The sequence below is a fragment of the Bombus vosnesenskii genome, unplaced genomic scaffold (genome assembly GCF_011952255.1).
Source record: "Bombus vosnesenskii isolate JDL3184/JDL3185 unplaced genomic scaffold, Bvos_JDL3184-5_v1.1 scf7180000014579, whole genome shotgun sequence".
Classification (NCBI taxonomy): domain Eukaryota; kingdom Metazoa; phylum Arthropoda; class Insecta; order Hymenoptera; family Apidae; genus Bombus; species Bombus vosnesenskii.
The window spans coordinates 1,172,761-1,194,102 of NW_022883531.1; the positions used below are offsets into that span (position 1 = coordinate 1,172,761).

At 33.3% G+C, this 21,342-nt stretch overlaps 5 protein-coding genes and 1 long non-coding RNA gene across 7 annotated transcripts; 4 read left to right on the forward strand and 2 right to left on the reverse strand.

The window, feature by feature from the left end:
• Window positions 1–2: 2 nt before the first annotated feature.
• On the forward strand, window positions 3–3,501 carry LOC117240252 (odorant receptor 13a-like). The gene is made up of 6 exons (XM_033506227.1): window positions 3–1,314; window positions 1,611–1,863; window positions 1,972–2,072; window positions 2,321–2,653; window positions 2,879–3,154; window positions 3,316–3,501. Exons 1-6 carry the CDS (start codon window positions 1,120–1,122, stop codon window positions 3,379–3,381), a joined length of 1,224 nt encoding a protein of 407 aa, XP_033362118.1. The 5' UTR covers window positions 3–1,119; the 3' UTR covers window positions 3,382–3,501.
• A 19-nt stretch (window positions 3,502–3,520) lies between these two features.
• Window positions 3,521–6,448, forward strand: LOC117240253 (odorant receptor 13a-like). The gene is made up of 6 exons (XM_033506228.1): window positions 3,521–4,311; window positions 4,534–4,786; window positions 5,006–5,109; window positions 5,207–5,548; window positions 5,797–6,072; window positions 6,246–6,448. The coding sequence occupies exons 1-6, from the start codon at window positions 4,117–4,119 to the stop codon at window positions 6,300–6,302; spliced, it is 1,227 nt and encodes a 408-aa protein (XP_033362119.1). The 5' UTR covers window positions 3,521–4,116; the 3' UTR covers window positions 6,303–6,448.
• Window positions 6,449–8,019: 1,571 nt separating this feature from the next.
• Window positions 8,020–9,941, forward strand: LOC117240254 (odorant receptor 13a-like). The gene is made up of 6 exons (XM_033506229.1): window positions 8,020–8,337; window positions 8,414–8,666; window positions 8,743–8,846; window positions 8,932–9,258; window positions 9,391–9,666; window positions 9,739–9,941. Exons 1-6 carry the CDS (start codon window positions 8,131–8,133, stop codon window positions 9,802–9,804), a joined length of 1,233 nt encoding a protein of 410 aa, XP_033362120.1. The 5' UTR covers window positions 8,020–8,130; the 3' UTR covers window positions 9,805–9,941.
• Window positions 9,942–11,307: 1,366 nt separating this feature from the next.
• Window positions 11,308–14,279, reverse strand: LOC117240250 (myosin regulatory light chain 2). The gene is made up of 5 exons (XM_033506226.1): window positions 14,124–14,279; window positions 12,615–12,848; window positions 12,118–12,301; window positions 11,951–12,023; window positions 11,308–11,780 (listed from the first exon to the last, which is right to left on the reverse strand). Exons 1-5 carry the CDS (start codon window positions 14,124–14,126, stop codon window positions 11,627–11,629), a joined length of 648 nt encoding a protein of 215 aa, XP_033362117.1. The 5' UTR covers window positions 14,127–14,279; the 3' UTR covers window positions 11,308–11,626.
• Window positions 14,280–14,561: 282 nt separating this feature from the next.
• On the reverse strand, window positions 14,562–18,301 carry LOC117240255. The gene is made up of 4 exons (XR_004494643.1): window positions 18,167–18,301; window positions 16,483–16,825; window positions 16,028–16,148; window positions 14,562–14,580 (listed from the first exon to the last, which is right to left on the reverse strand). It is a non-coding gene; the product is annotated as an uncharacterized LOC117240255 (long non-coding RNA).
• LOC117240246 lies at window positions 16,141–21,182 on the forward strand. Of its 2 annotated transcripts, XM_033506222.1 has the most exons (19): window positions 16,141–16,267; window positions 16,479–16,701; window positions 16,785–16,950; window positions 17,017–17,239; window positions 17,326–17,608; window positions 17,699–17,964; window positions 18,036–18,219; window positions 18,302–18,541; window positions 18,626–18,716; window positions 18,808–19,055; window positions 19,141–19,315; window positions 19,383–19,654; window positions 19,736–19,847; window positions 19,907–19,993; window positions 20,073–20,207; window positions 20,288–20,562; window positions 20,636–20,760; window positions 20,834–20,989; window positions 21,065–21,182. In XM_033506222.1, exons 1-19 carry the CDS (start codon window positions 16,240–16,242, stop codon window positions 21,154–21,156), a joined length of 3,381 nt encoding a protein of 1,126 aa, XP_033362113.1. In that variant the 5' UTR covers window positions 16,141–16,239; the 3' UTR covers window positions 21,157–21,182. The 2 variants fall into 2 exon arrangements, with proteins under 2 accessions (XP_033362113.1, XP_033362112.1); XM_033506221.1 differs by having other exon boundaries at window positions 20,834–21,156.
• Window positions 21,183–21,342: the final 160 nt, after the last annotated feature.

Genomic DNA, 21,342 nt, shown 5'->3' on the forward strand with positions numbered 1-21,342 from the left:
GTGACCTTTTATTCTTCCAAATAAATCGCGTTATCTCTAAAGTAAGTAAACTTTTAAAACAACGATTAATCACAAACCCTATGGTAGTTCTTTGTAAGATATCAATTTTTTCTACATATGCAGAACAAGAATATGGGATATGCTGCAGTATATATTCGAGGAAATAGTGCGCATACTTGTATAAACTATCTAATGACGAGGTTCGTAAATAACAGTTGATTTTTTCACATGAAAGTACAATTATTATTATATCAGATTTTATTAAAAAGATACAACAATATCTTAATAGTTCCTTTGTTTTTGCAGATTCTAAGTTCTGCGGTGTCATATTTTACGTTATTAAGAAATCACGCAGGCGATGCATAACTACTACGATACAACAGTGTCCGATACACAGAAAATATATGCGGGAGAATTTAATTTCAGACAATAGTTACATATGTTTTTGTTAAAATAGAAAATAAAATTAAAGAGATATTTCATTACCAAATAAATCTAAGTATGTATTGTACAGTGTACATTATTGTGCATATTGTAGTTAATAACGTTTCGTATTGTAATCGTCCGAAATTGAGGTAAGTATTTTGTATTACACACAAGACTTCGCGCAACCTTACACACATATTACACAACTGTATACCTCATAGGTAACACAAAGGAAAAAAACAATTTTTCATAATAACCACAGTGCAATAACATCAAATAATTCCGATTTCACCATTTTCATTCTTCCTTTTTTTGTAGCAACAAAACATAAAAACAAAGCATTTTCCATTTTACCACTAATTTCATAAAAAGCGAACGACGTCTAGCGTCTAGCTATATAACACCTCGCTTGCACCTTCAGTCCAGGAAATAATGATCCATAATACGCGCCGGCCCCATAAATAACGCAACAGACGTCAATCAAATACATGGTGAACCTGTTATTTTCTTTTTCTGTTTTTTACGTTTCGGGTTATTCGTAACACTTCCCTGACAAATAGATTAAAAACAAAGAAAAAGAAGAGAGAATAAACAAACAGCAAGAAATTAAAAACGCGAAGCAACTATAGTTACAGAGTTTCATATGATACGTAAGTGATAGCTTTACACGGTTGACGATCAAACGGAACGAACATGCAAACGGAACAAGAGTTGGACATATCGATGAGATTGTCGGCTTTCTTCTTAAAGCACATTGGCCTATGGATAGCTAATGATCCCGCGGATGAACGCCGGATGAAAATTATATTCACCTACACAATTTGGAATTTGATATTTGGCATGATCGTCTTGAGCAGAGATTTGTATTTTACTTGGTTCTACAATGGCGTGAGTATATTCGGTCGTTTCATATTTATTGTATAATCGATCGATCGACTCACAGACAGTGGCAGTATTCCAAGAATTTAACGATGAGAATTCGTAGGAAAATAATATGTTAGAATAGAAGTTTAATTAGTCAATATTTTAATCACTGATCCATAGTTAATATTTACTTTAAAATAATTATCATTTTTTATAGACTAATATTGTAATTCCATTTTCCTGTATATTAACTGCTTAATTATTCATTCGATCAACGATATTTTTTGCTATATCTTATTACTTCAAATTATTAATTTTAGGATACGCTTTATGCTCTTGCGAATACTATGAGTTTGATACTGTCCTCAGTCAAGGTATGCGTTATAGTGATGCACAAAAAGGAATTTATGAACCTCGTCGTGTACATGGAACAACATTTTATGGCTGTTAAATACGATATTCACGAGAAAGAAATTTTGGATAATTGCAGAAAGATTTGCGCCCTTTTCATCTCTAGCGTTACCACCATTGGAATATGTGCTATACTATCTTATATAACCACGCCTTTTATTGGTAGGTTAAAATATGCAAGAACCAAAAACCTTTTTATTTAAAGTGTACACGATGTTTAAAACGTATAACGCATACGAAAGCAAAGAATGATTCACGCATTTATTGCAGCACAAATTGGAAACAATGAATCCACAAGAGAACTTCCATTTAATATGTGGATAGGTATTTTGTCAGAATCTCCTTACTATGAACTAATATTTTTTGCGCAGGTATTTTAAATTTTCGCATTTTCCTAGTAACTAGTAATTTAATCGCTTGTCTTTATGTTTGTATTTTATTCGTACCGAAATAAATCTCTAACAGTTTGATATATTTACGACCAACCGAAAAAAAATAGACAGCAATGAGATTCATCTCGCTACTACGATATAAATATTGAAATTACTGAATATTCGATAAGCAGCGCTAAATTTCTACAACAAATTATATAAAAGGAAACGATCTTTCTTTCTCGTAGATTATGAGTCTATCTTATATAGGAATCTGCTACTTCTGCTTCGATAATGTTTTCTGCGTCATGGCCATACACTTAGGCGGTCAATTTCGCATACTTCGATATAGATTTTCAGAACTGTGTAACATAAAATATCAGATAAGCGAGCAAGATAAAATGTCGACACTGACGAAGCATGTACACAGAACTTACGAGACATTTAGGAAGTACGTTCAACAACATCAAGCACTGATCAATTATTACAATTCGCTAGAAAACGTGTACACGGTGATTATACTTATACAGGTGCTGGTATTTAGCGTGTTAATTTGCCTGTTCGGTTATCAAGTGTTATTGGTTAGTATTTCACGTGTTTAAAACGCATTCATTGTGAATGTTTGTACATAATTCAGAAATGAACTTTCAGCGATTCATCTTTATTATCATTATTATAAAATATGAAAATAACAATAACCTATGTATATAGAAGAGTTCTATCGTACATAGAATTCTTCTCGCAGAAAAGAATTTCGATGTTCCGATAAAAGCATATGTTCTCTTTCAAATGTTACTTTTTCTTAGGCTGATACTAACTCTGCAAGACGTTCCATTTTCGTCTTTCTCCTAATCGGCGCGTTGTCCTTATTGTTTATGTTCACCTATAGCTGCGATGATGTAATAGAACACAGTGATAATGTTGCTATAGGAGCATATTCAGCGCTGTGGACGATTATGCCAATGAACAAACATGGGAAGATGCTTCGAAACGATTTGATAATGACAATAGAGCGGTCCAGGCGAGTCTGTTGTTTGACCGCAAATGGATTTTTTCCTGTATCGCTGGAAACTTATACTAAGGTCGGTACAATACCTATAAGAAACACAGTACGTTATGGTCTTCCTCGATTACCCAACGTCGATCTTTTCTTCCTCTTTTTTCTTTCTTACACTTGATAACGAGAAATATACGAGTGTGAAAACGATCCACGATGTTTAAAATACATGTGAACGTTTTACAGATTTTGAGTACCGCAATGTCATATTTTACATTGTTAAGTAACAACGTAACCAAAAATAAAACATAATTAATAACAAACGTATCCGATTAATTCAGCGGATACAAAGCGCTTAGATTGTCTGGATGATTACAGGAAATCGTACGTATAGGTTTTTTAAAAAAGAAGACAAAAATAAAGATTATCTTTTCATGTACAGAATCTCAGGCGTACAATTACTAAATACCTTGTAATGTGATCGTAAAATTTCATTCATTTGCAAAGTATCCAAAAATACAAGAAAAATCATTTTTCGATTCATTTTCTCACATCACAGACCAATCTATTACTAATGTAACTTCAACTTACAAAAGAGTTATTCTCCTTTCGCTATATTCTCCACCTTTCGACAAAGACAAAGTAAATTGCAATTTTCTTAAATTGCATGCTATAGTTTACTAGGCTATTGTTAAATTTTCCTTTTGTAAAGCAACGCAGCTGTATGCCGTATGGTTCTCGTAATCATGCATAACGCATCAGTCCAATCCATACATTATTCGCCTCGTGTATCATCAATATCTTTTACTCCCTTTCTTGTTCTTCTCTTTTCTTCCTATTTTTCTTTGTTCTATTATCATTCTACTAAATTATCGGCTATGGATGGTAATATGAAATAAATATGAAGCGAGCAATCGCTTAATAAAGACGCGGCTAGATCAAAGCGATTGATCGTCTCCGATACATTGGAACAATCAATGCAGAGTGTGTACAAGTGCACGAGTTCAATATCCGAACGTACAATAGCAGCCGGTTACTAGGAATACGATGAGTTTTATCAAGACTGACGATATATCTGTCAGATTGACGTCGATTTTTATGAAGCTCGTAGGATTATGGATGGCGACAGAACGATCCGAGCAACGCATTAGGAATATTACGGTGGGTTACACGTTGGTCGCGATCATGTTCGCCATGTGGTTGCAAACCACGGATATGTATTACTCGTGGGGCGATTTTAGTGTAAGTTCTTTTATATAAATAAATTGTGTATTGCTGTAAGTACATTTAAATTGCATTATATAATATAAATACAGTGTAATCTGAAAACTTTCGTGATTACGTTACTGTAGTAAATGCATGCATTATTTATACATAGTAAACAAACATACTCGCTAGAAATAATAGAGGCACTTCTATCTTTAAGCGATCCTATTTCTAACATCTTACATCGACTTTTCATAGGCCTGCCTTTTCGATGCATGCAATATATTGTCGTTAACAATGCCGTTTATCAAGATACTCGTTTTGCTTGCGCATAAAGAAGATTTTTTTCGTTTAATATTTTACCTGCAACGAAAATTTTTGCATGGAAATTACAACGATTACGAAAGAAAAATTGTAATTAGTTGTAAACGAAAGTGTACATTTTTCATTTGTTTCTTTACACTTTTCACTCTGGCCACTGTTGCCTCTTACATTATTAACCCACTTGTTGGTAAGTCGACTAATCAAGACGGATAAAAATATAATCTAATTTGAAAATCCTTATTCTTATTAAAATACGAAGTGTCTGTATGATTACGTTAAATAAAAATTTATGTTATTGTACACGTTTTTCCTCGTAAAATTACTGGATATTTTACCATTATTATACGCATATATGCGTATATGTATATGTATATTAAGAAACAAGTTACTTAAATATCTGTTTCAGCAAATATTGGAAGAAACGAGTCAGACAGGGTGCTTCCATTCAACATGTGGATTGACTTGCCACTCACCGTAACACCATACTATGAAATAATATTCGTTCTACAGGTATTGTCATGTTATCGACATATTGTATTATCGTATAATCTTAACTCCAAAAAGTTCGCATCGTATTGAATAATATTACTTTGATTGAAACTCGTAGGTTTTATCTTTATATCATATTGGAATAAGCTACTTTTGTTTCGATAACTTCTTATGCATCATGAATTTACACGTGGCTGGTCAATTTCGAGTATTGCAGTATAGAATCGCAAACATGCCAGATTTAATGGACAAAGTGAAACAAAGTGGAGATAAAATATTAAATACGGGATCATCGTGCCTTGCGAATGAATGTTATAGCATTTTCAAAAAATATATACGGCAACATCAGGCGCTTATTGCGTATTGCGGGAAATTAGAGGAAGTATTCAGTTTGATTATTCTGGAGCAAGTATTGATGTTCAGCTTGTTAATTTGCCTCGATGGATATCAGGTGCTTATGGTTAGTATAGCGCGTTAATACGAATGACTAATTTTTATATGCATTTATATCTTTTAGATAGAAGATTTCTACGATCAATACAAAAATCCGAGGTAATGAGTTCTGAATTTCTAATATCATTACTACCTACAATACTTCGTACTATCAGCGTCATTTACAGTTATCATTATTACTTATGTTTATGTTTTGAGAATAGCGAATAACGTTATTACAATAATGTACGAATGTATTATAATATCTTTTTACAGGCAAACGCATCTACCTCGATACGCGTGATTTTCATTTGTCATATATTGGCATGCCTATGCCAATTGTTGATGTTCACTTACAGCTGTGACTGTATCATACGAGAAAGTGCGAGCATAGCCACCGCAGCGTACAAAGGGCCTTGGCTAATATTGCCAATGTCCACAAGCGGAAGAATGATGCGAAAAGATTTGACTCTGATTATCCTGCGATCGCACATACCTTGTTGCTTAACAGGCAAAGGTTTCTTCGTCGTATCTCTAGAAACATACACTAGCGTAAGTAACACTGTAAAGCTGAAAACTTCAATAAAATTATATCTATCGGTATACACATGGCCGCAACGTCTAAGCTTTAAACATTAAAACACGATTGAATTGCTTTGACGTGCTTCATTTTCTATGAAAAATGTCGTGAAACTAAAATCACTCGTGTATTTCGTCTTTTGCAGGTACTAAGTACAGCCGCATCATATTTTACACTGCTGAGACAGCGTGAGACTCCGTGACATATGTTAATCGTGACAGTGTACATAGTGTAAATAGTGTCGTACATAGCCTTGTATAGAGATCAGTGTTCGTCCTTATAAATTATAAATTAAATTGATTGAAAAGGACTGAAGTTCTGTAACAATAAAAATTAATCAAATATCAATATTACCTATCAGCTTCCATTAGATATATTACATGTACATGATCTGACCGTATCAAAACATATTAAATATTTTTCTTGCACATGAAAAGAATACCTGTAGTTACATTGTCATATCTTACAGTTGCCTCACAATATAAAGAAAAAGAAAACGAAACAAGTTCTTAACTGAAAATTCATTTCATTTTAACAATATACTATTGTATTAAAGTGTACGCATTTCGAAATGTAAGTATGCATATAAAATTTTTAAGACAATGCATACTGATATGATGATATGCATATTTTCGTTGCATTTCTGCAGGTTCTATGTTTATATCATGAAGGCATATGTTATTTCTACGTTGATAACTTATTTCGCACTATATGCCTGCATGTGGCTACCCAATTTCGTATATTACGGTACAGAATAATCAATACGCCGACTTTAGAAGACAAGGATAAACTCGGCCAAGATTTAAATCCCGATTCTTCGAATAAATTTCAGGAATTTATCTCGTTAATCGACAAAGTAATTGAATTTAAAATTGGTATCACAAACAGAGATCACGGCACAAGTCGATCCATTATCCTCATTTTCTCCGTTCTCAATTGGTACGCTGCCTTTCTAATGTATCAAATGATCACTGTTCTTTCGCTATAGATCTTATTCCCTGCCTTCCTAAAAATTTGATGAAAATTACAACTACCTTGTCTTACATGCTACGTTTAACATGCAAAGTTTCCCTTTCCCAAAGCAGCACAGCTGTTGACAGTGGATTTCACAGAGGGTCTCTTAATCCAGGAATCATGCATAATTCATCAATCCTGTTCATGTCCTGCGTATTATGTATCTGTACTACGTATAATAGTATGCCAAGGTTAACTATTAAATATATAAAACTAAAGAACGTATGAAAAAAACATAAAAATGTAAAAGTAAACGGGCGCAAACTTTTTAACGAAAAGTTTTAGAGAAATAAGATAAATAAGTTGCTCGATAGATTTAAAAAGATAATAAAATATATTATAATAGCACATATATACGTATATTGGTTCTTAGATAGGTAGACTTATATTATTTTTGACATTCCTAGACAAACGCATCTAGCACGATACAGGTTTTGGGTATCGCAGCATTGTACTTTACGTTGCTAAAACAGTGTATAGAAGCCACTCCATGATACATGTTAATTCTATAACGGTGTACATAGCGTATAGACGTAGATAGATACAGCAATTCTTTGCTGTACATTACACGTGAATTTTCAATGAATAAATAAGAGTATCAATTATCTATTGACCCATATGTGTTTGTATACGCATACCTATCCCACAATTAGCAATAAAAATATTCACAGACTTTTCACTATCACCAAATTAATGAACTCTTTCAAAATCAAATCTTCTTTTCTTAAAACGACATACAAGACGTCAACGTTCTTCGACAGACTGCATACATATATTAATCTTCTACTTCCCCGTCGCCACATCCAACTGCCACCCACCACTCAGCCCTACGGTGAGTTTTAAATCATGCATAACTGGTTGATCGCATGCATTACGCAAAATATAAGGCGTACGAATAAGGATAGAGGACAATTGGAAGATCAAAGGCACGATGTATCGATGCAATTGCTTTCGAAACTTTTCGAAAATTAATAGACCGACTCCCCTATAAATTCCGAATCGGTGTGTCTGATCGTATGAAATCCAATATGAGCTTGAAATATCATAAAGACGTTTCTTTCAGTGTAGCAGTTTTCTATCTAAAGATCGTCGGTTTGTGGTTAAGCACTAGCCTCGCTGAGAAATGGTTCAGAAATGCCTTAGTGACGTATACTGTTCTCGCAATTATCTTTAATATGTGGATGCAATTGAGGGGTCTTTATTTCTCTTGGGGAGATTTTAGCGTAAGTGTATCGGGAGTTGTACATAACTTGTAACTTTAACTTGTAGCTTGTAACTTTCTTAATGTTAATGTTTCAGGTCAGCACTTATATCGCGTGCAATAGTTTGGGACTATTCATGGATGTATTTAAATTGTTAATTATATTTATACATAAGAAAAAGTTTCTTTATTTAGTCGTGTATATGCAGAAGAATTTCTGGCATTTCAACTACAATCAGTATGAAAAATCGGTCCTAGCAGATGCGAAACGAATGTGCATCTACTTCGTCTGCGTCTTCTCATTTCTCTCTCAATCTACTATCTTTAGTTACATCTTCATGCCACTAATATGTCAGTCTATCAATTTTCTGGTTTAAATGGGTTTGTTTCTAAGAAAAAAATTAATTCATCGACAATCTGATTTTAGCAAATATCGGGAAGAACAAGTCAGATAGGGTACCTATATTCCATATGCACTTGGACCTACCATTGAATGTCTCACCATATTATGAAATGACGTACTTGATACAGGTACAATATTATTTCTATTTTACATAAAAATCTTAGGCGATTTCATGTATTTGTAAATAATATTGTAATTACTATGTGCGTACAGGCTTTGACTTTGTATCAGGTTGGCGTATGTTATCTTTGCGTCGACAATATATTTTGCATTATGTGCTTACATGTAGCTAGTCAGTTTCGCATATTACAATACAGAATAGCCAATGTGCTAAGCCTGAGAGACAAAGTTAAATTTGATCAAGATACAAACCTGGATTCTTCGGGTGAATTTTACGCCATATTTAGAAAATGCATTCAACAGCATCAAGCTCTCATTAGATTCTGTACCACGCTCGAAGAGATATTTACAGTAATTATACTCGGACAAGTGTTAACGTTTAGCATATTGATTTGTTTCGTCGGATATCAAGCGCTTCTGGTTAGTATATTACAAATTCAACGTTACTGGTTTTATGCTTCTCGTTTAAAACGAGATATTCGATTTGAACAAATTAAATATCTCGTCGTCGTTGCCGTAAAATTTACGCTCGTAATGCATCACGATGCACAGGTGAAGCTGTCACTTTCATGGCGCATTTCTCTCGTATCTTTCTTAACGACTAACATATGTCAGCTATGGATCTTCACGTACAGTTGTAATGCCCTAGTAGAAGAAAGCATGAACACTGCTAATGCTGCGTACTCTGCACCATGGATATATTTACCAATGGACAAGTTTGGAGAAATGACACGAAAGGATTTGCAACTCATACTCATGAGGTCGAGACGAGCCTGTTATCTCACCGCCTGTGGCTTCTTTCCTATATCCCTGGAAACTTTCACCAAGGTATTTATTAACGTCGTTATTCTCGTCGTTTTCTATATTAATTAATAACAGCATATTTTCTTCGTGTCACAGATTATGAGCTCCGCAATGTCATATTTCACTATACTAAAACAGCGAACCGTGGATACAATAGAATAATTCCTCCAGTTTTCATTTTATAGGCGTACACGTTTAAGTAATGTTGAAAGCGAAAAATTTATTCGTTTTGACTTAAAAATGTTATTATCACAAATCTATGAGATCTATAAAATATTAAAATAAATGGTTAGAAGAAATTTGATTATATATTTCGGAGATGAAAGAACATCGGGATTTCCCGTCCGGAATGTTGGGAAAAAGCCCAATACCCTAGTCCAGACTTTTATTATAGCTACACTTAAGTAATAAAAATAAGAAATAGTTTTAATGTTCCAATCTGACTTTATGACAATGAGTTCGGGCTCGAAGTGACATAGCGGGTCACTGGACGTAGCCACGGTCACGGGAAGGAGGTGTACCTGACAGAAGTATGAAATGATTATATGGCTCTCCTTAAAAACAAAGATTGACCCGAAAAGTGGGGACAGGAGTATATAAGGGCAGTTTCTTTTGGATCACGGGAGAGTCAGTTAGTTTGTTAGTTAGTCGTTGGACGAATTGCTGATTGAGTTATCGAGAAGTTACCTGAATCGAGTATTACGTTGATACTTGTCCTCCCGTGGACCGTGGATTCGTTATCGAACCTGAATTCGTTGTCACCATCATCCTATCGCCATTACTCATAGCCTCTTGTAGTGCCCACATTTGTACCGATAAATATTAGCTACATCCGCGACGGTAAAGTAAGTAAAGGTTCATCGAACGCCCCAAAATGGCAACCTGACTCCAACATATAAAATACGTAAATTATAATGCGTTCACAGGATTTGTAACAAGATAGTAATAAAGTTGAATAGAAAGAACAAGTATGAGTAATTTTAATAAACCGCGGAAATTTTTGAATCACCGAAATTCTCTGTAATCTTCGAATTTCAAATTGAACAATAATACTACAATGGATTATTCATTGCAAATTATACAACGATAGATTCCATTCCTTGTATTCGATATAATTGTGAACGTGTTTATAAGTTAAATTTAGTTCGCTATATTGTCATCGGCACGTATGTAATTTGATACAATGCCAAACTTAAAGCAGAAAAACATCGTACGAACAAAACCATTATCTTCTTTGAAATAAAAATATTAATTTTAGACCAAATCACGACGTTGCGCAACTCACAAATTTATCTGGCGGAATTACAATATTTAGGCAATATTAAACATAATTTACAATTTAATATGACATATTTTTATGTGCAGAGTTATGAATAATTACATCTTATTCAATATATATTACTAATAAACATCATTTTATTCTTTTTACAAGTATACAAAATGCAAAGAACGCAATAATACTTGATATATAGATCTTAGAATTATTCTCTAATTCGATGAGTTATATAAAATCGCTTTTCGTTTAAAATTGTTTAAAATCTTTGAAAAACTTTGGAAGAAGAAAATTTATAATGTTTAACAAACAAATGATATTGCAAATTTCTATTATTTTTACCTGTTCCTACTGTTGATATTTGTGACGGATCAAAATTAGGAAGATCATTGTAAAGTTTTAAAGTAATTTTATTATATGAACAATAATATGGAGAGTCAAAGCCTCGTTTTTCGGCAGAAGGGCTGTTTCCACTTCCAAAAACCTAATCTGCTATTTCTCACGATCTTTGAAACTTGCATCTTTAAAAGGATTTCCTTTGAAAGGCTATATCGTCAAGAAACAATGAAAAGTAAGTGATTCGTGTTCGCTTTTCAATCAAATTTCGTCACTTGGAAATGGATGAAGCAGACCTAACGCTAATACGAGACTTTGTTTTCAATGAACAGAGTTTTTTTAACAGACATTTTTAATGCCGAAGATCACTTAAAGTTACTCCTCCTCTTCGTCTCCCACACCAGTTAACATTGCGATAAGGCTTTGCGTATCGATAAATCCCTTGTCGTCAATATACATATTATCATAAGCATCATTGACCTCCTTCGCGGTGAATTTGTCACCATATGTCATCAAAGCGTGCCTCAATCTATGACGGAAGGAAAACGAATAATTTTCATAATTTTAGAAAGCTGCTCAACTTCTTTTCCGAAATATTTCGATATACTTCACGGGATTTTTTAATTTTCTACTCCTTTCTCTATTCTTTTTTTCCGAGAAATGAATAATCTTACAATACCAATAGGTCTTATCGCTTACCTTTCACCATCAATCTTTCCGTTTACGTCGAAGGTATTGAACGCAGCAATTACGGTTTCATCGTCATCGGAACCTAAAATAGAAGAAATTGCGATTAATTTAATATACATATATAAAGTGACAAAGAGGGACTAATCGTATCATCTGGTAAATTTATATGTTGATACCTGATCCCGACATGCGAGTTGCGAACAAGTTGAGTAACTGGGTAAAGTTGATAGGACCAGGAGCTTCATTTAGCATATCGTCAAGTTCTTTATCGGTAACCAAACGACCGACATTGTCAAAAGTGGCACGAAGGTCGTTCTTCCCAATTACACCATCCTTATCATGATCCATAAGCTGGAATGCCTGGTGGAACAAAATGATATACACATAAGTACATCCAAATAATAATTGCAACTCGTACTCTTCAACGCTTTAATTTTAATTTTATTTATTCGAAAATGATTCGATCGACGTTACGACCAACTTATTAAATAATACGTTTCATTTATCTTTACCATAGAACGATATACAGCGAGATATCTCGTTTCTCTTCGTAGAAACTGCGGTAACTGATGCACCAAGCATTTGATAATGGAGTTTCACTGTATAGTTCGCTGTACGATGGCAAATTTTTGGATAATTACTCGTATATCGTTGGAACGGCATTTGAACGTACCTCTTTAAATTCGGCAACTTGTTTCTGAGTAAACATAGAAAACACGCTGGATCCAGTGCGTTTAGCTTTGCGGCTGCCCCGACTACTTGCTCTAGTCGAACCAGATTCTTTAGGGGTACCGGTAGGAGTTGGTGGCTTTTCTTCTGCTGGTGCAGGTGCTGGTTCTGGTTCCGGTGCAGGAGCAGGCGCTGCCTCCTCCTTCTTTTTCGTCTTCTTCTTCTTCTCTTTATCCGCCTACAATAATCCGACGTAATTTTTATTGAAACGAAACGAGAATATAAAAATATAAAAATTTCAGCCAAACTTCCGCTTTCTCTTCCTCACCGTTTAGCGCCTGTACAAGTGTAACTCGCGATTCCTCGAGTGTTGAAATACTCATTTTACCAAAAAATTAAGTATTCTCCAATATTTAATTATTGTAAACGAAATGTCGAATTTAAAAGCGCTTAGTCTGCGATAAATCGTAGAAAAGTCCTTTTCGTCGTATTATTTTCGTAAAAATGAACGTTTCAATTTATTTAAAATATGAATCAAGGAAAAGAGTGGGTTTGGTAAAATATTTAATATAAATTACTTGCAAAGAACAGAAACCAAGCGATAAATAAATAAATATCTTGCCAATTATTATCTAATAAGTAATTGACTGGAAATCACCGTAAAACCGAAAGATATGCGGAAATAAAGAATTATCGTTATTACTATATTTAGCTGGCAGTAAGCTAGCTTGGATAACATCGAAGAAAATTCGGAGGGCGTTACTCATAAGAGTTAAAAATAGGATCCTTCTATCACGTACGGTATAGTTGAAAAGAAGCCAGGACAAATATAGACCGTTTATCCCGTACAGCCTCTCGAATTACTATTTGGTTACGTAATTCTTTTATCTTTATTTTTACTTTTATAATATATCTAACAAGTACACGAAGGTGTACATGGAAATTAAATGAAATTTGATAGTACAGATTTTTGCATAAACAAAATTCAATTAAATCTAAAGTCCATTAATTTAGATACACGATTAAATTGCAATTATTAAGAAATCCAAAAATTAAGAATCCGATTAGGAATTTCATAGATTAGAAGATCGCAAAGATTTATTAAAATCCAAAAGTACATGTAACAACTTGAACACACAGGATGGAAAGCAAATAATAAGGTCCAAGTACGGAATGGCTAACAGCCAAAAATCTAACGAAGATCACTGTTTACACTTCATTAACACAAATACGCGATGTTTGGTGCAAGTTCTGCACTTTGACGAATTCATTCACCAGGCGTACAATTTAGACACAATTTATTTAATTCATCGATCTCTCATCGAAATTTACCCTCGTACAACAGGTCAAACATGTTTCCACCACTAATCACGTGTACGTTATTCGGCATTCCGTTTCTTTCTATATATCCCACTGTATAGAAGAAATTCAACGAACAGAACTTTTCGCATATTTCCTGATCGCCTGAATCCGAAATCACGATGGTATCATGGTGTACTCGGCGCTTACTTACCATGGCTACAGTTGGTTTGTAAGAGGATGGTACGAGATGGTCACAACGAACCAACTGTCCGAATCATAGAAGTGAACTTGTCTAAGTAACTTTGGTGGATCTCCCCCACTACATGGCTGGTGCTTGAGCAGGGGTGCTTTGCCCGGGTATAACGCCAACGCCTATCTGACCATATTTAGTGCGAGCTGCCTCAAAATAGCAACCCTTTCGATGTTTCGACTAAAACAGTTTGCCGAGGATTGTACTGTCGACCAACACCTTACAGCCCTTTTTCGCAGCTGAGATTTGCTTCTCAGAACGAGAATGTGAGTCAAGGATCTTCGGAAAGTGATTATGACGGTGCCCCGACCTTGCGCCTTCCGTAACCCTCATTAGCCCTGCATACATCGAGCATCGAAGAAATCTTCTGTCACCATTTTTGTGGTCATCGATCGTACAAAAGCGGTAGTAGACTGTCCTAATTCCACCGTCACAAATCAAAGAAATGATCGTAATTGTTTAAACTAATTAAACTCTTATTATCTATTCGATCATTACATACGATACAACGCTTACAAAATATGATTTCTGAAAAATTTGTAACTCGCGAACTAAAAATTGTGGTGTTAATATTTAGAAGTTCTGCTAAATATTTGCAAAATTTGTATGTTCGCAGTTATATTTAACTCATATTATGCGCAATATAATAGCAAATATGTCTATCGTGTATCGGTGATGGTTGTGAAAATTGTAAGATGAAAATTGTCTAAAGAAAAATTACAATAATAAATGAAATACGATAGTAAGAGAAAATGTTTAAGGATTATCCATTTCAGAAGTAACATGAATTTCCGGTTTGTGCACCGGGATGATCAACGCACGTGGTTACTAAAAATAACTGTCCGATATTTGAGATCAGAAAACATTAAGGTATACTGTATATTTCATTATTCCCCTTTCTTATATACATATTACAGGAATTCAAATGGTTAACAAACCCTATTCTTTGATATTTACCGAGTTTAATTTATTTCAATTGTCATGAAACTGAATTGTCATAAAGGAAATTAAGAAAAATTGATATCTGCTGTGCAAAAGATTATTTACCACTATCGCATTTTCGATAACAAAGTAGTACGATAGAATTAATGGTTAATTATTTATATGGCTCGACTTAATATTAGAGCCTGGCTTAGGACCGCTATAAGTGTCATATAACGAAGCTCGCTCGCTTCCACCAAATTCAGTATTTAATGAAGTATAGACGCATCACAAGTTAACGAGGAAGATAACTTAAACCTAAAAATATTATTCAAGTAATCACGTCTATACCAAACTTTATATTTTTATTTTGTAAAGATATCTAAAATCTTTCATTTGTAACGCACCGATAGATGCTGATCAGATACCCCAATATATTCGAGAGGATTGTCAGTAAATATCTAGCAATTTTGAACGACGAGTCAACGTATGATAAGGCACGTATGAAGACTGATGAACAACCGATACACTGGAAATACAGCTATTACTTAGATACATAGTAGTATTACAAATATGTTCCTAGAATTTATTTCTCTTATTTCAATGTGCCGAATTATGTCACTGAGATTATGTCCATCATTATATTTTGGGACATTCCCAGATACGCATTACTAACACGTACTACAATATAGTACATAATAAAACCCTCCAGATATATTTATTTTTTTGGAAAAAAAATTCATATTTATCGCTTTTCTACTGAGTTACACGAATAATAGAATTAAAATTACTTTTCTGTTTCATTTATTTTATACAATAGATACATAAATTTATTAATTAATCATGATTATAATGTAACATGTATATATTGTAATAATCTTTTATGAAGTATCCATACAAATCGCTATGACTTTGTATACTTGCTCGATAAGAAAGTTACGTACCATTTTTCTTATTCACGACCACACAACACTCCCACCACAACCGCTCGGAGAAATAAGAAAGTACAGACAACCTTGCCTTGACTGGTTTTCATTGTAAGGTAACAGCTTGTCGTAGTATGGTCTAGATCACAAATTTTTATGTTAAAATAATATTAAGATTTAAATTAATCTAAAAAAAACGTATTTTAAGTGTTATCTTATGATCTAAGAAAATGTGGTGGATCTTTTTACTAAATTATGGTGAGTGAAACTTGTCCATATAAGAAGGAAATACGTATTTTTAGCATTTAATATTGTTAATCATCGTTAAATCTTTCTTAAAGCTTTAAAAGATACGTTTAATGCTGTTAAAAAAATATATAAATGACCACAGTAATAGAATAATCGGAAAATAGACTAATTTATCATTAATTGATGTAAATTAATAAATTATTTGCTTATTTCTCTATAGTTACCATTGGCTTGTCACTGCGTCTTGCCGCATATATTTCTTCTGGCGGTCTTCACGGAGAAATTCGATTCGAAAAAGTCACAGAAACATCCGTAAGAATTCGATTTTCACTTCAAACTACTCTTCAGTATCCAGACCAACAATGGCTTTGGTCAGTTACTCAGTTTCCTGTTGATTACACACGTATAAACGATAGATGCAGTAGACAACATATTGGAGAGAGGTGTTTTTCTTGTTTGGAAAAATTTGTTTCCCATATATCGCTGTCACACGTTTTATTTAAAAATCACTACTATAAACATGTAGCATTATCGACTTAACGGAACTTGTTGGACCGCTCGATATGCCTGGAAATGAAACAGGATCAGTGGAAATTTCGGACATAAGTTTAACCGGAGAAATGGGTTTATGGGGCAAAGGTCTAATATTCCAAGACACATATTCATCCAGAACCATTTGTGCTTCGATAACGGTAACTTTTAACATATAAAATGTAAAGTTTGTTTCGAAAATATTGCAATTCTTCGAACGTTCTTAGGTACTAGAAAAGAATGTAGAGAAATTTGCGGAAGCTCGTTTTCTCGAAACTATAGCGGGAAGCGTATGGTTTCGATGGCTGGGTGGTCACGGTGGTGATAATATTAGCGATACAATAATTTATGTAAATTTGTATCACGTTAATAACAAAAAATTGCAAGGTACAAAATACACAGAACATTATTGGAAAATTTATGTGACAGACATTTTTGACATCAGTAAAGGTACAACTTTTTTTATAAGATATATCGGATTTGCAAAACACTGATTTACTTTCATTAAATATATTTATTTAATGTTTATCATTCAGACAAATCAAGTTGCAACATTTTACAAACTGTCTTTGATCCTGATAACGCGGGCAATGGCAAAGCGATTGGTGATATCGATGCACGTTTAGGCAAGATAAAAGTAGCTGTAGATCATCGTAACGAATATAAAACCGTATACAAAGATTCAAAGTTGTCTCTACTACCTTCTACTGATTTACTCGGACCACATCGTCAATTATATTTAGTCATATTTCATCCGAAACATGATGATTCCATTTTACATTGCAGTAAGATTAATCATAGAAAACCTATCCTTGCCAAGTAAGTGAAACTTATTATTACGAAAAACTTTTATCCATTTTATTTATACATGCTTATCAAATTCTTTTCCCATATTTTTTAACTATTTAGAACTTTAATTAATTCTCACGGTATCAAAGGAGATGTATCTCTATCTCAAGTGACTCCATTCGATCCAACATGGGTTAACGTATCATTGACACCAATCAATGATTTAGGAACGAGATTACGCTATGCTACTAAGATAAAGTCATACAATATTCATGAACTACCTCCAGATCCAATAAAAGCTTCAAATAACTTTGCCAAAGTATGCGAAACAACTAAGAAAATGTATAATCCAAGTAATATCAATATAAAGGATGTACCACCAGCAGGTAAACAAGTTAAATCGTTACTCTAGCCTAGTTTGTTCGTTCAACAATGCCTAAATAATTATGTAACTCAGGGCTTGGAACTCAAGATCAATATGCTATTGGTGATCTTTCTGGGAAACTTCAAGGTCGTAAAGAAGGATCGTATCATTATGATATCTTGCCAGGGAGTGCCAAACTTAATGGAATTTATTGGGATACATACCTTCCACTCTCAGGAACACATAGTGTAATTCACAGAAGCCTTGTTCTTCACAAGTACTTATTTACGCTCACTTTTTATAATTACCGCTTTATTTTCATCCTTACTTATTAAAAACGATTACACGTTGCTCCTCAGATATAATGAAACTGATAATAAGAGCATCGTACCATGGATCTGCGGTACCTTGAATCTTTATTTACCAGATAATATTGGACAAATACCAATGGTAACTGCACAAGTAATATACAGATATCCCATTGTTGGGAAAATAATTTTCCGTCAACCTAAAAATGACCCTCAAATGGATACTACAATTATAATAGAAAATTTAGTTCATGCAGATGGTAATGCTTTAAATAATTCAGAATTACACAGGTATAATATTTCTCAAATTTTTTTGCAAGAAAAAGCCATTATATATATATGTCAATACCGTCTAATTTAATATTAAATATTTAGATGGATGGTTCATGATAATCCACCAGGCAAAGATTATTATAACTGGACAGGCAGATGTTTAAGCGCTGGTGAACCTTATAATCCTTACAAGGTACAGCAATTAATAAAATAACACTAATATGCTTGTTTTCTATTTATAATACAATTGCTCTCTCCCAAAATATTACTGTCAAATTTACCAGGTAGAATGGAATTCAAATCCTGAATATTGTTCAATGTCAGAAGCATCATTATGTCGTGTGGGTGACCTAACAAGACATAGTACAATCGACATTGCTGGCAAAAAGCTTTATGGGACCCTATTAACACGAAGACTCTTCACGGATACAATGTTACCTTTGTCAGGTCCCCATAGTATATTAGGTAAAAGTTTAGTGATATATGATGACCACGGACCTCGTGCAAGAGGAGAAAGACTAGCATGTTCAATGTAATTTCATAGAAGAAACTTCATATGAAATATTTCTAATAAATTTTATTACGAACATGACTAAAATATCAATTGTTCTATATAGAATTAGTGAAACATACCATCGCAAAGCAGTAGCAAGAGACTGGTTTGGAAATGGAGAAATAATTTCGCTAAGAGGAAAATTAGAATTCTTACAACAAAATGAATATGATATCACAAATATAGAACTAAATCTTGATGGTCTAGATGGGAAAATGAGTGGATATCACATACATATGGTAACAGAAATGTAATAAAATTTGTTTATATTTTTTATTTATTTTCATGAAAGTTTACGTATTTTAGACTCCAATTGAGCAAGATTTAGAATTTCCATGTGAAAGTACATCCCTGTATGGACATTGGAATCCATTTGGTATCAATGTAAGTAACACGCTATCTGCAGGAGAAGGAACAACTGATCAGTATGAAATGGGTGATCTCAGTGGAAAGTTTGGCACTTTAGAAAATAGAAAAAGATATATGAAAACTTTCAATGATACAATACTTCCTTTATTTGGACTAAACAGTATACTAGGTCGAAGTATAGTAATTCACAAAAAGCAAAAGAATTTAAGGTATCTATATTAACATTTAAATTGTATGCAGACACAAATATATATATATATATATCTTCTTTAACAATTCTTTTCTTTGAGATGGGCTTGTTCAACTATAGAAAGGGGATATTCGCCATCTGAGGCTATAGAATTAAGAGCAATTGCATCTTTTCATCATCCACAAGGTTTTGCATATGGCTATATAAGAATGGTATTATAAATTTAAATGATATCAAAATATAAAATATGATTTAACACTAATAATTACAGACACAACTTATTCACCATGATGGTAGTCAAAGTGAAACGGTAATTGAAATAAAATTACGACATCCTGGAAAACACGATCGTAATATTGTGAGTACATAAAATGCTTAATAAAGGCATTCAAAGAGATTTAATATATTTTAAATTATATAAAAATATATTATTGTAGACAAGAAACCACAATTGGGCGATATATGTAAATCCTGTTGGAGTAGATGCAGCTGTTCAAGTAAAGGATACTAGATGTGTAGCTGGTGGATATATATGGAATCCTTACTTTACACAGCTAGCAGATCCTTTAAATGTAATATTAATCAGAACCATATAAAGTTTCTGTCTTAACATGCCATTGTTTACTTTCATAAAAGTAATTTTATTTCACAGGATGATCTGTACAGACAAGAATGTGGTCCTGATTTACCACTTAGATGTTATGTAGGAGATATATCAGGTCGATTGGGTCCTATCGATATAGGACTTCAAAGACAAGTTTTTACAGACTCAAATTTCCCATTAGCAGGAACAGTATCTGCAATGGGAAGATCTATCGTTATTTTCGACAAAAATTTTGGGACTGACAGATTTGCATGTGCTAACATTGAACCTGATAACGACATTGTGAAGTATACAAATATAAGAAAACCACCTCGCTTTGTAGTGTAAGTATACATGCTACATGCTATTTTATCATAAATTTCACGTACAAATGTCTTTACAATCTTTTTACTATAGGGCACAATTTCTAGAAGATGTAAGAAAAATTATGGGTGTTCCAGATTGGATGTTATCCATAGATACTAGAAAAACGAAGATTTTACATAGTGGAGCATGCATTCAGTTTTTAATGCATTTTATGGGTAATCAAAAAAATATACAATTTGTAGGAATTTCTTGAATATATATAATAATGTTTTATAATTACATATCTAGGTCCAATTGCTAGCACCTTAGAACAAGACTTTAATAGACTTATATCAACTGGACGATTAGACGCACCTAGTTTGTATATTCCAGGATATGTTCCAACAAAACGAAAAGCAACATTAGGTTATCGCCAATGTGGAAATCAAGATCCAAATGATAAAAGTAATAACTCATATTCTATACAAAATAAGCATACAAGTTTATTTTTTAAAATGACAAATTTTACACTGTTTTTAGGATCCAAATTTTCCCTACCAAATATATCTTCATCACAGTATTCAAAACTTATTTTAATTGTTGCTGTGTGTATTATTACTAAATTATTATGATATTAAATTAATAAATTACTATAGTATTAAATTGAGTCTTATAAATTTAAACACCGAAAAGATTGTATATATATAATAAATATTTTATAAAATGAATAATTTATTTACACGATATGCTAACTTTATGCGGAAATACGTAAACTTGAGTCTGCGATGGATATAGAGCACGTCATAGTCATGTCTTAT